Here is a 14,799-nt window from a genome sequence, read left to right as displayed (position 1 = left end):
CTCCCATTGCCCAGAGAGAATCGCCAGCTGTTTTTAAACAGATAGCAGTTCCCTCTAGGTGCTGCAAAGGGAGGAGAACTCATGTGCTCCCACTGTCCCCAGGCCAATCAGGACCTGGGGGTGGGGGAACATGCAAAGTCTCATCTCCTATCCCCAACCTGCCAAGGGCACATGGCAGCTAGAAAGAAACGCTGGCAGTTTTAAACAGCTGGCATTTCTCTCTAGCTGCTGTGCACTCTTGGCAGAGTAGAGGAGTCTTCACATGCTCCCCTGTCCCCAGGTCTCGATTGGCCTGGAGGCAGGGAAGCATCAGGGTGGCTTCGGGCTGGATCCACTATCATGGCAGGCTGGATTTGACCCACGAAGGCCCCTTTGCCCACCTCTGATGTACCTTCAAGGTTTGCAGCATCCTCTATCAACCCTGCAAGGCCTGTCAGTTCTGCTGGCCTGTACATGAATGAAGTTTCAGTCCTGACTCTGCCTACTTACAGCTCCACCATACCCCACCCACTGGGGAAAATGTGCACCCTGTGGGAATAGCAAAGAAGCAGTCACTGTGCCCCAGTGGGCATAGGTATTGCAATTCTATCCAGTCTTTGCAGGGGCTGTGCATAAAATGGAGCAACTTTCTTGTTCCTTCTGCTACTGTTTGCTTCCACCCAAGGCAGAATGTAGCCCTCCTTTAGGAGTCATAATTGAAAATCAAATGAACTAAAGTGACGCAGAATGGAGAGGGAGGGGAAGACATTTTATATATATATATATCTATGGATTTTGGCACCTTACAGATGAACCAATTTATTAGGGCATAAACTTTAGAATCATAGGGTTGGAAGAGACCTCAGGAGGTCATCGAGTCCAGCTCCCCGCCCAAAGCAAGACAATCTCAACTAAATCATCCCAGCCAGGGCTTTGTAAAGCTTTTGTGAAATACAAATCACTTCCTCAGATGCTTGAAGTGAAAGAAAGACAGGGATACAGAGATGGAAATGTAACCTCAGTACTAATTAAATCACGATGGATATGGCTCATCTTGACTAGCGATGAAAAGGTGAAAATACCTAAGGTCTGCCATGACTCTCTCATTACAATAAATCATTTCCCCTTCAGGCAGTCTCACCGTCTCATGAATAGTCAAGGTGAGCCACACCCTGTAGGAGGCATGGAGTCTCAACCTTCGCCAGTCCCTGGAGCATGAGGAGGACAGATAGCAAGAGCCCTGCATGGATACAAAATTTTGTATCCACATCTGCATCTGTATCTGCAAAAATGACCTGCTTTTATCCAACTCCATATCCAGGGATGCAGATACATACGGCTATAGAGTGGATATCCGCAAATTTGCAGGGTTCTAGATACAAAATTTCTATCTACATGCATATCTGCAAAAATGAGCCACAACTATCTGCATCTGTATTTGCAGATATGGATACCTGTGAGTAAAAAGTGGATATCCATGGATTTACAGCAGGGGTGGGGAATCTTTTTTGAGTCAGGGGCCACTCACCCACAGAAAAATCAGTTGGGGATCACACACAAAGGAAAACAACCCCCCCTCCCACAGAACAATACAAAACAAAAAAATGGACCCCTCACTGATATGGCCCCTGACTGAAAATGAGAAAAGACACTTCCCACATTACCCTCACACACCAAAGCCCCCAGCCTAGTAGATTTTATGTGCTTCAGCCCTGCAGTAGGGCAGGGGAAGGAGGAGGAGAAAGCTGGAGTGCCAATGCAGGCTCCCGAATGCTGGGGGGAGGCCCTGAGCCTCAGGGGCTGGATCCAGGCAAGCTGGGGACCACATCTAGCCCCCAGGCCTGAGGTTCCCCACTCCGATTTACAAGGTTCTCTGGATGGCGCATGGCCCCAGCTTCCCCCAAAGCATGGGAGGGTGGTGGCTCTCCCCCAGCTCTGGAAGATGTGTGGTGTGCAGTCCTGCTGGGCCCAGAATGTGGGCAGCCTACGATCCCAGCTTCCCCAAGGGATGAAGCCCAGTCATCCCCAGGACTGGGGTAGCCATGCTGAATGGCAGAGGCTGAGGGTGGAGTGTGGGCTTGCACAAAGTGGTTGTCTTAGGGCAGTGAATTTGTAGTATAAGTATAAACAAGGAAGCCTTAGGGCTTGTCTACACAGTGAATGAGTGCACGGTAGTGCAGGATGTGAATCTACAGCACACTAGCTTCCCATGTATTAACTGGCCATGTGGATCATGTTACTGTGCACTGCAAATTAAGTGGATGGTAGTAGAGTCCACACAAGCCATTGGTATGCAGCAAGCTATTGCACTGTAGATCCATGTCCTGGCTTACTGTGAACTAGCTTGATGTGTAGACAAGACCTGAGTTCTAATCATAAATTAGACTCTTATTTCATCAGCTGGGGGAAGTAATTTAACCTTTCTTTTTAACCATCCCTATCAGTAAAAAAGGAATGATGATAATTAGCTCACAGCATGTTCTGAAAAGTGCTTAGTTAATGTTAGGAAAGTGTTTGAGGACAACAGATGGTAAGTACAGTACATATGGCTAACTGTTCCCATAATTATTAGGAAGGGTTTACATTTGCAATTTAGATATTTAATTAAACAGGAGCATGATCCAAGATAACCACTGGGAGCGTGTCTGCCTCCTTTATGGCAGGTTCCAAGAACACAAACACATATTCTAGATTGAGGGAGAAAACATACTCCTATTCTGGGTGTTCTCCACACAACCATTCATTTACACTAAAATCTTTCCAAGTTGCTTTAGATTTCTTCTTCTCCAGATGCATGTTGGATGCATGGTCACAGTACAGTTATTTCCCAATAATTAATAAAATGGACTGGTTTTAGCAAACAGGTGATAATGAGTATTATTCAAACCTATCACAAAGTCCATAAACATGCATTAATGTCACATTTGATATTCTTATATTCTTAGCCACCACCATTGAAATTTAAGATATCTGAGATTAACTTTTTACATTCAAGAGTCTTTTGTTTCTATAGTAGCATTCCTATGAGTTTGGCTTATTTTGAAATTTGGCGCTGGTTAGACAACGTCAAATTTCAAAATAAGCTCTTTCTACATAGATTCGGAATAAGCTATGCAATTTGTGTAGTTTAAATTCCGTAGCTTATTCCGACAGAAGGGTGCTGTCTAGATGTACCCATGGAGTCGACTACCAGGGAGTCAGAAGGTGGATGTGAGAAAAGAAGTCCATTCCTTTGGGTGTGACAAATATTTACAGTCAGCCCTTTTGCTGGTGGGTGATATCGATGCTGCGATGGTGCCAAGCTGGGCTGTACCATGGTCGGTGCCAATGGTGCCAGTGATGGAGTCAGAGATGGTGCCAGAGATGGTGCCATGTCAGTGCGGGGTTTCTTAAGTGCTGCATCTGGTGCTGTCTCTTGTGTTGTTTTCAGCACCGACCTGTGGTATCTAGTTAGCATGATGGCAAACAGTTCTGGCAGTGCTGGCATTGCTGCCAACTTCTGCCTAGGCTCAGAATGAGTTCTCTTGTGCGGCACCAAATGGTTAGATGGTGCTGTGTGCCAGAGGTGCCGGGCTTATCTCCTATACTCACTCTAGGGGTGTGTCTAGACTACATGCCTCCTTCGACGGAGGCATGTAGATTAGCCAGATCGGAAGAGGGAAATGAAGCCGCGATTATTTTAATCGCGGCTTCATTTCCCTCTTCCGATCTGGCTAATCTACATGCCTCCGTCAAAGGAGGCATGTAGTCTAGACACACCCTAGATGAGCTTGGTGCCGGAGGCAGCAATTTGACCAGAGAAACCCAGGTTTTCACTTTTGTCTTCTCAGACGAGGCATACCCCTGGCATACCATACCTCTTGGTTTGTCTGCTTCCTTGCTCCTGTGTGGAGAGTTGTCTCATGAGGGCTGAAGTGACTTTTTGTATAAGTAAGTCTTCAGCCTATTGGCGTGGTCTTGCCATACCCTAGCAATCAGGATTGAGCAGTGCAGATACTTCTGTGTCATATGGGCCTCCCTGGGGCACTTTATACAGGAGGCATGGCTGACCAAGGCTGGCATAGCCTCATGATAGGAGCCGCAGCATTTAAAGCCTGGGGAGCCCGCAGGCATAGGGAAACAGGGTGACAAACAATGAAGTACTGTTTTGTCCTGGTTTGTTTTTTGAGGAAAAAGGGTTTTTTAAAGCAAACTGGTAGGAAAGGGGTCAAAACTTGGAAGTAAGGGGAAAACTGAGGAAATGTAATGAATTTTGATGTGTTTTTTTAGGTGAAGAGAGGGCAAGTCAGAGGATCTCCATCTACTGCCGAGGATGGTAGAGAAGGAACAGAGGGGCTGTGCCACACGCGTGCCTGACACCAATGGCATGAGGAAACACAGAGATGGCATGTGACGCAGAGAAGGGCACTGCAGGAAAACTCTCCGGAGGTCGGCACAAGGATGCACTAGCACCCAGAGTGGCGCACTCACAGGGACATCACTTGAAAAAGAATCTTTATTCCCCCTATATTCGAGGAAACATATGGTTATGCTAGGAGGCAGTGAAACCTTTTTGAAGTTGGTAGGTTTGCCTCTTGCCCTTCATTCCGGGTAAATATAAGAAGCAGGTAGGCAACAGTATGGAATAAGATAGCTGAAACACTAGGAATCACCACCCAAAACACAGGCTACATGCAAGGCTCAGAAACTAAGCTACATGGGTTGTGGGTTTTCAGTAGAAGCTAAATGCAAATGCAGGGAGTTGGTATTATTTTGCATGTTGAGGTGTGCCTGTGTGAGAGGGCTGCAGAGAGGGTGTGCGCATGTTCACATGCAAGAAGCTACCAAGGCAGAAGTGGCAGAAACAATACAGAAGCACACAGAGAAAGCAGCAGGGAAGCCCCAGAAACAGCCAAAGAAGTATTTGCAGAATAACCCTAAGAAAAAGCCAAAAGAGAGGTTATGGGCAAGCTGCTGACTTGAAAGTGGCTTGGAATTCAGAACAAAGAAACTGTCTCCTGTTGTTTCACTCCCATTGTGCTCAGAGAAACATGTCTTGTAAATAAACAGTATTGAATCAAAGACATACTTTACTCCAGCATTAATTTTTCCCCCTAACAGAAACAATCTGCAAAACTGCATATACTGCGTAATTGCTTGGGTCAAAAAGGAAAGTAATTTTAACTCTTCATAATCTCCCCTGTGCTATCTCTGCTTGCTAATATCTGACTTTTTTAACAAAACATCGTAGGCTTTGTCTACACTACCAAATTTTGTTGCCAGACACTGCCTTTTGGTGACAAAACAATGAGAGCATTCACACTGCAATGTGACTTTTGTTGGGAAAAACACTCAGCTTTGGTGACAAAAAGCTTCGATCCCTACCAGAGACTTTTTTCTTTTCCCCTCTCTTTATCATTAACAAAGAGCCAGGGTAGGCCTTGTCTACACTAGCAAATGTTGTTGCCAAAAAGGGTTTTTTGGCAACAAAACCTAGAGTGTTTACACTGTACAACATGACAAAAGTTGCAACAACACCCAGTTTTTGTGACAAAAATACTTCTACCTCCACAAGGAACTTTTGTCTCCTCCCCCCCTCCTTTATTATCGACTATCATGTAGGGTGTACCACAGTAGGTTTTTTGTTGAATGTATTGAACTCCAGCATGTTTCCCACAATGCTCGACTAGCCACACTGGCCAGCACTGTGAACTCTGCTGCTCTGTAGCCACGTAAAAAAGGTAAACTAATTCCGCTCCTCACCCCCCCCCCCCCCCATCTGCAAACACCAGGATATTTAAAATCTATTTCCTGGTGATCCTCATGTCATCTTAGGGAAATAGGGATGGCCATCGCTCAAGTTCCTCTCCTGCTTGGAGCACCACAGAGCTTTGGGATCTTATCAGTGTGTGGCGTGAAGAATTGCTTCAATCATAGCTGCAGGAACTGGGACACGTACAGTCACATTTCTCAAGCCTTGCATGAGAAGGGGTATGAGTGGGACACCCTGCAATGGAGAGCCAAGATAAAGGAACTCCCGCATGTGTACCAGCAAGGACTGTCATTCTAGTGGTGCAAAAGTGAGCTGAAAGCCCTGGGAGAGCTGGGAAGCAAAGGGGTGGCTGATGCCTAGTGCTACATTATGCATTTAACACCAGGCACTATGGTACGCTTACCCACATTGCTTCACTCTTATTGTCAACAGGAGAGCTAATAATATAGCCATGAAATGTCAACACTGGGAGGCAGAATCATAGAACACTAGAACTGGAAGGAACCTTGAGCGACCATCAAGTCCAGTCCCCTGCCCTTATGTCAGGGCCACGCAAGGTCTAGACCATCCCTGATAGATGTCTATCCAACCTGCTCTTAAATATCTCCAGTGATGGAGAATTCACAGCCTCACTAGGCAATTTATTCCAGTGTCTTATCACCCTGACAGTTAGGAAGTTTTTCCTAATGTCCAACCTATACCACCCTTGGTACAATGTAAGCCCATTGCTTCTTGTCCTAACATTAGAAAAACATGTCTGGCAAATTTTCAGTTTTGGTGACTTTTGTATGTCAACAGCACTTTTGTCGCCAAACCTTTCCAGTGTAGACATAGCCATAGACTCTGCACCCGGTCTTGCAAGGAACTGTTCAGCTAGCTCCTGCATTCTCCTCAGCTCTCTTCCCCCAAGCAACATAACCCCATGGGAGGTGCTGGGGGCTGCAGCCAGGAGGCGGGGCAGAGGCTGAGAGTGGGAGCCAGTGGCCAAGTTGCAGCTGGGAGTTGGACCAGGGGCAGAGCTGTGGCTGGGAACAGGGGCTGGCAGTCAGGATCAGAGCTGCAGCCAGGGATAGGGCTGACGTGGAGCTGGGCGATGCTCCCTCTATGCTGCCTGGGGGGCTGGCCTGTCCCCCTATCCTCTCTCATGGGTGTTTTTCTGCATCCAGTGGGGTGGCACACTCCGCAGTACAAGGATCACTGGTTTATCATTTTTGTCTCTCTTCTCTGGAGTCTCTCCAATTTTTCCTACATCTTTCTTAAAATGTGGTAGCCAAAACTGGACACAACACTCCAACTGAGGATTCACCAGTGCTGACTAGAGAAGAACAATCATCTCCCATTTGTTACATATTATACTCCTTGTAATACACCACAGAATGACATTAGCCATTTACATAACCTCAAAACATTGTTAATCCATATTCAATTTGTGGTCCATTACAACCTCTGAATCTTTTTTTTTTTTAAAGTATTGCTGCCTTGCCAGCTATTACCCATTTTATATCTGTGTAATTGATTTTTTTCTTCCAAAGTGAAATATTTTGCTCCTGTCTTTAATGAATTTCATCTTGATTTCAGACCAATTATCCAATGTATCTAAGTTACTATGAATTCTAATCTAATCCCCCAAATTGCTTCCAACCACTCATCTTGGTATTTTCTGCAAACTTTATAAGAATACTCTCCATTCCAGTACCCTAGTCATTAATAAACATGGAATAGCACAGGTCCCAGGCAAATGGTATCCTATGTGACCCTTCTAGATATATCCTTACAGCACAACAAGTGAACATTGGTAACTACCCTTCGAGTATGATCTTTCTACTACTACTCTTTGTAGTACAGTAAACTTCCGATAATCCGGCACCTTTAGGACCCAGGGGGTGCCAGATTATCAAATATGCCGAAGTACCGGAAGGGGGGCTATGAGGGGTCTGGGGTGGGGGATGGGGGGGTCGGTGGGGAACTGCACAGAGTGGGAGAGGGCGGCATTGCAGGACTAACCTGGCAGCACCCCAGCTGTTCTGCCTCTGGCTTCCCCAAGTCTGCCGCTGGTCAGTTTCAGCAGCGGCTGACTTGGGGAAGCCAATGGCAGAGCAGCTGGGGTGCTGTCAGGTTGGTCCCGTAGCATCGCCCCTCACCTGAGCGGCGCTGCAGAACCAACCCAGCAGCACCCCTGCTGCTCTGCCCCTGGCTTCCCCAAGTCAGCCGATGGTCAGTTTCAGCAGCAGCGGACTAGGGGAAGCCAGGGGCAGAGCAGATTGGGTGCTCTGCCCCAGGGCTTCCCCAAGTCCGCTGCTGCTGAAACTGACCAGTGGTGGACTTGGGAAAGCCGGGCGCAGAGCAGTTCCAATTGTCCAGCTGGCTGGATCACTTCCGGGTTCCAGATGGTGCCGGACTATCAGGAGTGCCGGACCAGTGGATGCCGGACAATTGGAGTTTTACTGTAGTGTCATCTAAGTCACATTTCTCTAGTTTGCTTAGTTTGGAGGGAGTATTGGTAAATATAAATGTTTTATTATTTTTGTATGTTAAACTCTCATAATTCTTTGTACATAGATGTGGGAAGAAATGGTGCCGGTGAGCTGCAGTACCTTCAGTTTTTGGGTGCGCCAACCCCACATCCCCTTGTCAGCATGGATCCTGGCTGCCAGTCCCATGCCTCTGCTCCTCAGGTGTCCCGGAGGCTGGGCCTCCTGATGGCTAAGGGTCCAGCTCAGCTGCTAGTGCTAGGTCCCACTTGGCAATCAGCCACTGCTGTCATCTAGGTCCCACCTGCTTGCCAGCCTTGCATGTAGGGTCCTAGCTGCCAGCCCTAACTTAGGGAGTGGTGAGGGATAAGGAGAGGGGTAAGGCGGGTGGCAGTAGCTCAGCATGCCAACCTAAAAAACTGTTCCAGCACCGTCTCTGTATATTGACTATAGTATAATCCTTGCTGTATTGCCCCAAATCATGTCTGAATTCTAAGACTTCATAGTGTTCATTCTTAAACTGAATTAGTGCGTGATCAAATAAAGGCATGCATATGATTTTCTACTAGCTCTGATGCTCAGGAAAGGAATTTCTGTAAACTAAGAAATATGTTTATCACCACAAAAGTGTGTTAGAATAAACAAGACTAGGTAATTGATTATGATTATAATCCATTTATGTTCTGCCACATTCTGCAAATGTTCTGCAACATTTGTTAGCACAGATGTTTTCTGTGATTTATAAAATAATGACCCATTGAAATATCTTTTTAACTCATTAGAAAGGATTGTTGAAACGTGTTCTTATAAATAAAACCTGGGTTAGAAATCTCTTTAGCTTATCAGTTAGATAAACTAAGGTACCAAAGAAAAAAAATTCATAAGTAATTAGGTAAAATGAGAGATCAAATATAGGGCTTTCAAGTGATTAAAATTAATTGTGATTAATTTAGTCATGATTAAGTGCACTCTTAAAAATATAAAAGAATACCATTTATTTAAATATTTTGGATGTTTTCTACATCTTCAAATATATTGATTTAAATTACACAGAATAAAAATTGTACAGTGCTCCTTTATATTTCTTTTTATTGTAAATATTACCACTGTAAAAACAAAATAAATAGTATTTTAATTCTCCCATTACAGGTATTGTAGAGAAATCTTTTTATCATGAGCTGAACTTACGCATGTAGAATTATGTACAAAACACAACTGCCTTCAAAAACAAAACAATGTAAAACTTTAGTCCACTCAGTCCTACTTCTTGTTCATCCAAATGCTCAGGCAAATAAGTTTGTTTACATTTGCAAGACATAATGCTGCCCACTTCTTGTTTAAAATGTCACTTGAAATTGAGAGTAGGTACTCAGAAGGCATTGTTGTAACCGGCATCACAAGATATTTACGTGCCATGTGTGCTAAGGATTCATATGTCCCTTCATGCTTCAACCACCACTCCAGAATATATGCATCCATGCTAGTGACGAGCTCTACTCAATACTGGACCAAATCAGTGCAGACCAATGTATGTTCATTTTCATCATCTGATTCAGATGCCACTAGCAGAAGGTTGATTTTCTTTTTTGGTGATAGGTTCTATAGTTTCTGCATTGGAGTGTTGCTTTTTTGAGATTTCTGAAAGAATGCTCCACACTTCCTCTTTCAAAGATTTTGGAAGACACTTCAGATTCTTAAGCCTTGGGTGGAGTGCTATAGCTATTTTTAGAAAATTCACATTGATAACTTTTTTTGTGTTCTGTCAAATCTGCAGTGAAAGTGTTCTTAAAGTAAATGTGTGCTGGGTCATCATCCAAGACAGCTATAACATGAAATATATGGAAAAATCTGGGTAAAACAGAGCAGGAGACATACAATTCTTCCCCAAGGAATTCAGTCACAAATTTAATTAAGATGCACCATAAACATTGAAGTTTATTCTCTTGGAATGGCGGCCAAAGTACCAAAGGGGATATAAATATTTAGCATATCTGGCACGTAAATTACTTGCAATGCTGCTACAAATGTACAATGCTGCTACAAATGTGAATACTATTCTCACTTTCAGATGACACTGTAAATAAGAGGCAGCATGGGCAGCATTATCTGCAATAAATGTAAATAAGCTTGTTTCTCTGAGGGTTTGTCTACATTACAGAGAAGATCAACCCTCCTGAGGTCAATCTTCTAGCGTTCGACTTAGCAGATCTAGTGTACACTCCCAATTCAAATACTAAGGGAAGCCCCTGCTGGCATCCTGTACTCTTCATTCTGTGAGGTGTAAGGGAAGCCGATGGGAGCGTGTGTTTCTGTTGGCCTCTCACAGCGTAGATGCTGCAGCGGCTTGACTTAAGGTAAGCCAAATCCAGCTGTGCATTTTGTATAGCTGGATGGTGTAACTTAAGCCGACCTGCCTGGTCTAGTGTAGACCTAGGCTAAGTGATTGGCTGAACAAGAAGTAGGAGTGAGTGAACTTGTAGCAGTGGTAGGCATCCTGTGGCCCACAGGCCACATGTGGTCCATCAAGCTTCTTATCTGTGGTCTGCGAGACATTCTGTTTACTGTTGTCCACACACAGGGTTTCTAGATTCCACTGGTTTCTTTCTATGTAGTTTTTTTCCTACTTGTATGACATGCACTTAAAGCAAGGGCCCGTGAAGTGAGGTGTGCGCTGATTACACACAACACTTACTGTAAGAGCCATGTGTTCCCTCTGCATCCAGTCAAAGCATTGCTATGGGCCAGTCAGCACACTCTGCAAATTCTAGGCACACAACTGGATTTAGCAAAACTACCCTATCCTGAGGGGACCATCTTGTTTATGACAATCTTGCAGCTCACTGAAATGAAGGAGGGCCACTCATGAAGCCCACTCACTAGCCTAAGTTACCCATATCTGATTTGTGGGCTCTAAAGCAGTGTTTCTTAAAGTGGTCCATGAAAAACCTGAGAAACCTGCTAACTGGCTGCTCCGGTGTGTTTATGTATCAGCTCTGTGGCCACGGAGCCTTGTGGCTCCCATTGGCTCTGGTTCACTGCTTGCAGCCAAGGAGAGTCACAGGAAGCAGCAGCCCGGATCATGCCACTTCCCACAGTTTCTCTAGGCTGAAACTGGCAAACTGGAGCCAAATGGGAGCTGTGAGGCTCCAGGGCTGCAAAGTTGGTAAATAAACATACCATAGCGGCCAGTTAGCATGTTGCTCAGAGTGGTTTCGTGGACCTCTTTGAGAAACACTGTGCTGAAGTTTTACATTGTTTTGTTTTTGAGAACAGTTATGTAACCAAAAAAACCCCCATCTCTACACTTGTAAATTGTGCTTTCACAATAAAGAGACTGCACTACGGTACTTGTATGAGGTGAACTAAAAAATACTATTGCTTTTGTTTATCATTTTGACAGTGCAAATATTTGCAATGAAAAATACCAATATCAAGTGAGTGGTGTGTGCTTTGTATTCTGTGCTGTAACTGAAATAAATATATTTGAAAATGTAGAAAAACATCCAAAATATGTAATAAATTTCAATTGGTATTGTATTTTTAATAGTGCGATTAAAAGTGTGATTGTGATACTTTTTTAATCACAGTTGATTTTTTGACTTAATCACATGCATTAATTGCAACTAATCAACAGCTCTAATCAAAAAGAAAATATAGTGAAATCATTTGCGGGAAAGTAACTTTTCCCTCCCCATAAAGGACTTTCTTTTTCTCACAGTCTTTACAGGAAAAAAAGTTTTTAGGAGTGTGCTTGGAAATGAACCAGTCTCAGAATTCCATCAATTATAAAAGAAGAGAACCGGGTGCCATCATTCCTTAAAGGTGGTAAAGTATACTTTCCTTCTGTATGACGCATAGTGCTGTTTTAATCTTTGACTAAATAATTTCAACTGAGCCAGTTATTTGTGATCACAAATGATTACAGGTTGGACCCCCTGTTCTGGCACCCTCTGGACCTTAACTGTCCCAAATCAGAGAGTTTGCCAGACCAAGGGAAATCAGTGTTCCCCTGCTGGCTGTACCACTCCCAGGCTCTGACACAGGTTCTCCACCTGCTGTTCCAGGGTCTCCCAGGGTTCCCAGGGAGGATGGTGAGGCTTGGCAGCTGCCAGCCCGGCTGCTACAATATTCCCTGGGTTCCTGTCTGGGGACACCCAGCTGCTACTGGCCCTATTGTACCAGGGTTCCCCAGCTGGGGCCACCTGACCACCCTGCCCCACTGCAAGGGCCACCCCGCTGCTGCTGCTGTGGATTCAAGTCGCCAGCTTCCGCCAGCCCCGGCTTCCCACGCAGAGACTACCCAGTCACCCTGGGCCCTGCTGCCACTTTAGGATGACTGGCCAGGGCCAGCTGGCCATCGGCAGCCCCACTGCAACCAAGGATTCCCCGGCTGGGGCTGGGACTTACCAGTCACGTGGCCCAGCTGACGCTGGGGGTTCCCCAGCCAGGGAGGGGGTTCCCCAGGCACCTTGCTCCAATAACACCGGGTCCTCCCCAGATGCCACTTGTCCCAGCCAAGGCTCCCCAGCCCCTGCATTGCTCCTGTCTCCAAGGCTCTTTGGCCCTGCTGGACCATGGATGTTGCCAGACCAGAGACTCCCCGATTTGGGAGGTTCAACCTGTATTACATTTAAATGTGCAACAGCAGGTACCCTCTCACAAGAACTGGACCATTAGACTATAAATTCCATTACTGACTCTTGTTTCATTTTGTAGAATGCTGAATACACTGATAGTGTTTACTGAATAATAAGACTGCAAGCATAGTGACGGATACAGAACTACTTTATATATATAAGATTTACTTCTACATCACTATCCCTATTCTGGTTTATTGGATGGTCCTACAACAGATGTAAGTAGATGGTTCATAAATCCAAGATCAGCATGGGAAATGTGTATACTTTTGACATTGCTAGCAACAGAGAGTTCATGAATCAATGTCTTCTAAATGTGATTTTTTGCCACATATTCTTTTTAATCAAGAGAAGACCTTATCTGTGGACATCAAAAAGGGTTATTGATCTTCAAAGTTTTGTGTGCATCCTACACTATAACTATATCTATCAATCTTATTGGTTCATGATTCTTCTATACAATATAAAAAGAGTCGGCATAGAAACAAACACTGGTTAACATAATATTTTTGAAAGATATCAAGATAACTTTACAACTTACTACAACCTTATTCCAGAGCAGAAATAGTGAATTAAAAATGGCATTCACATTTGATTCTCTTCTGTTTTGTGTTTTAATTTACAGGTATATTACTCATACCTCAAGCAGAAAGGTTTTCTGGAAAAAACCCATAAGGATACCTTATTTCTAGGCTGTTGAGTCCATCTAGTAACCCAGTATAGTCCAATGACAACCTACGAGTAAAAACAATTAAATGTTACCATGTGTCAGTTTAAATTAGGGCATTGCAGCTTCTTAAAATCAAACTTAAATTTCCAAATTAATACATAAATACAACAAAATTAAACAGCAAAAAGATACAGTAAACTGGACAAAAATGACAAACATTTCTAACAGAAATGCTTCATCTCCTTCCAGCATGTGGTTCAAAGGAACAGAAAACAGAGAATGCATTGACAAGAGACCTTGTTCCATGAACATACTCACAGCGGGATTAATACCGGGTATTTGCACAGCTTCACTGTTGGGAAATCTTACAATGCAATTGCTGTTTCAGTAATGCAGAAAGAATACAACATTGAACAGAAGCTGAGAAACAGCAGCTCAGAGGCACTAGGGAAAGTAAAGGCATCTGTGCTAGCCAAAACTCATTTTAACTGTACTCTCATAATCAAATCAGGAAAAAGACAAAAAGGAAAACAGGCATAAACCCCCCCCCCCCAAAATTAAAGAATTCCTGGGGTGTTGTCTCTGTCATTTTCCAACAAGTCAAGTTGGCCTACAGATACACAATTAAAGTAGTATTAGCCTGTTGAAATTGCACTATTTCTGATGAGCTGTTAGAATCACTTGCACTTTATGGTACTGAACTTTGTCCTACTCACGTTGTATTGGTGGCTGAACAAACAGATGAAGTGAAGTTCACCTTACGGGACACAAATGTTAAATTTGTCAAATCGACATGAATTGAATTGTTGGCTGTGAGGCTGAAATTACTGGCATAAAAAAGGATGCATGTGTTGGTCCCATTGGTCACATTCAGTGGAGGGTCTGGAACTGTCACTGTTGCTTCAACGGCCATTAGTTGTCGTCTGGACTCCAACACTACATCAGGTCTTGTGGGAACCTGGGATAATAGCACATTAACAATTAAATTACTAAACAAAAAGAAAATTGGGCCTGGAACACAACATTTCAGTTTGATATTATCAGTTGGAAGCCAGCTAAGCAGTGCAATCACTAAGGGCTCGTCTACACTGGCCCCTTTTCCGGAAGGGGCATGTAAATTTCATGAGTCGTAGTAGGGAAATGCCCGGGGGATTTAAATATCCCCCGTGGCATTTAAATAAAAATGTCCGCCACTTTTTTCCAGCTTTTAAAAAAGCCGGAAAAGAGCGTCTACACTGGCCCCCTATTCAAGTAGGAATAAGAGCCTCCAGAAAAGGGCACTTTTTCCGG

The 14,799-nt window shown here is 44.2% G+C and overlaps 1 protein-coding gene across 8 annotated transcripts in view; it reads right to left on the bottom strand.

Annotated features, from left to right (window-relative positions):
• ATP6AP1 (ATPase H+ transporting accessory protein 1) overlaps positions 1-14,799 on the bottom strand; it is a 106,707-nt gene that overhangs the window by 9,165 nt on the left and 82,743 nt on the right. For all 8 annotated transcript variants that reach the window (XM_014573383.3, XM_006122584.4, XM_006122587.4 and 5 more), the window contains 2 exons: positions 14,226-14,467; positions 13,521-13,574 (listed from right to left, as the gene is read on the bottom strand). In XM_014573383.3, coding sequence (XP_014428869.1) covers positions 13,521-13,574; positions 14,226-14,467 — 296 coding nt within the window. The remainder of the gene's footprint in view (positions 1-13,520; positions 13,575-14,225; positions 14,468-14,799) is intronic.

The sequence above is a fragment of the Pelodiscus sinensis genome, chromosome 1 (assembly GCF_049634645.1).
Source record: "Pelodiscus sinensis isolate JC-2024 chromosome 1, ASM4963464v1, whole genome shotgun sequence".
NCBI classification, from domain to species: Eukaryota; Metazoa; Chordata; order Testudines; family Trionychidae; genus Pelodiscus; species Pelodiscus sinensis.
The sequence above is the reverse complement of the archived record's forward strand: the minus strand, read 5'-3'. Positions and strand labels throughout refer to the sequence as shown.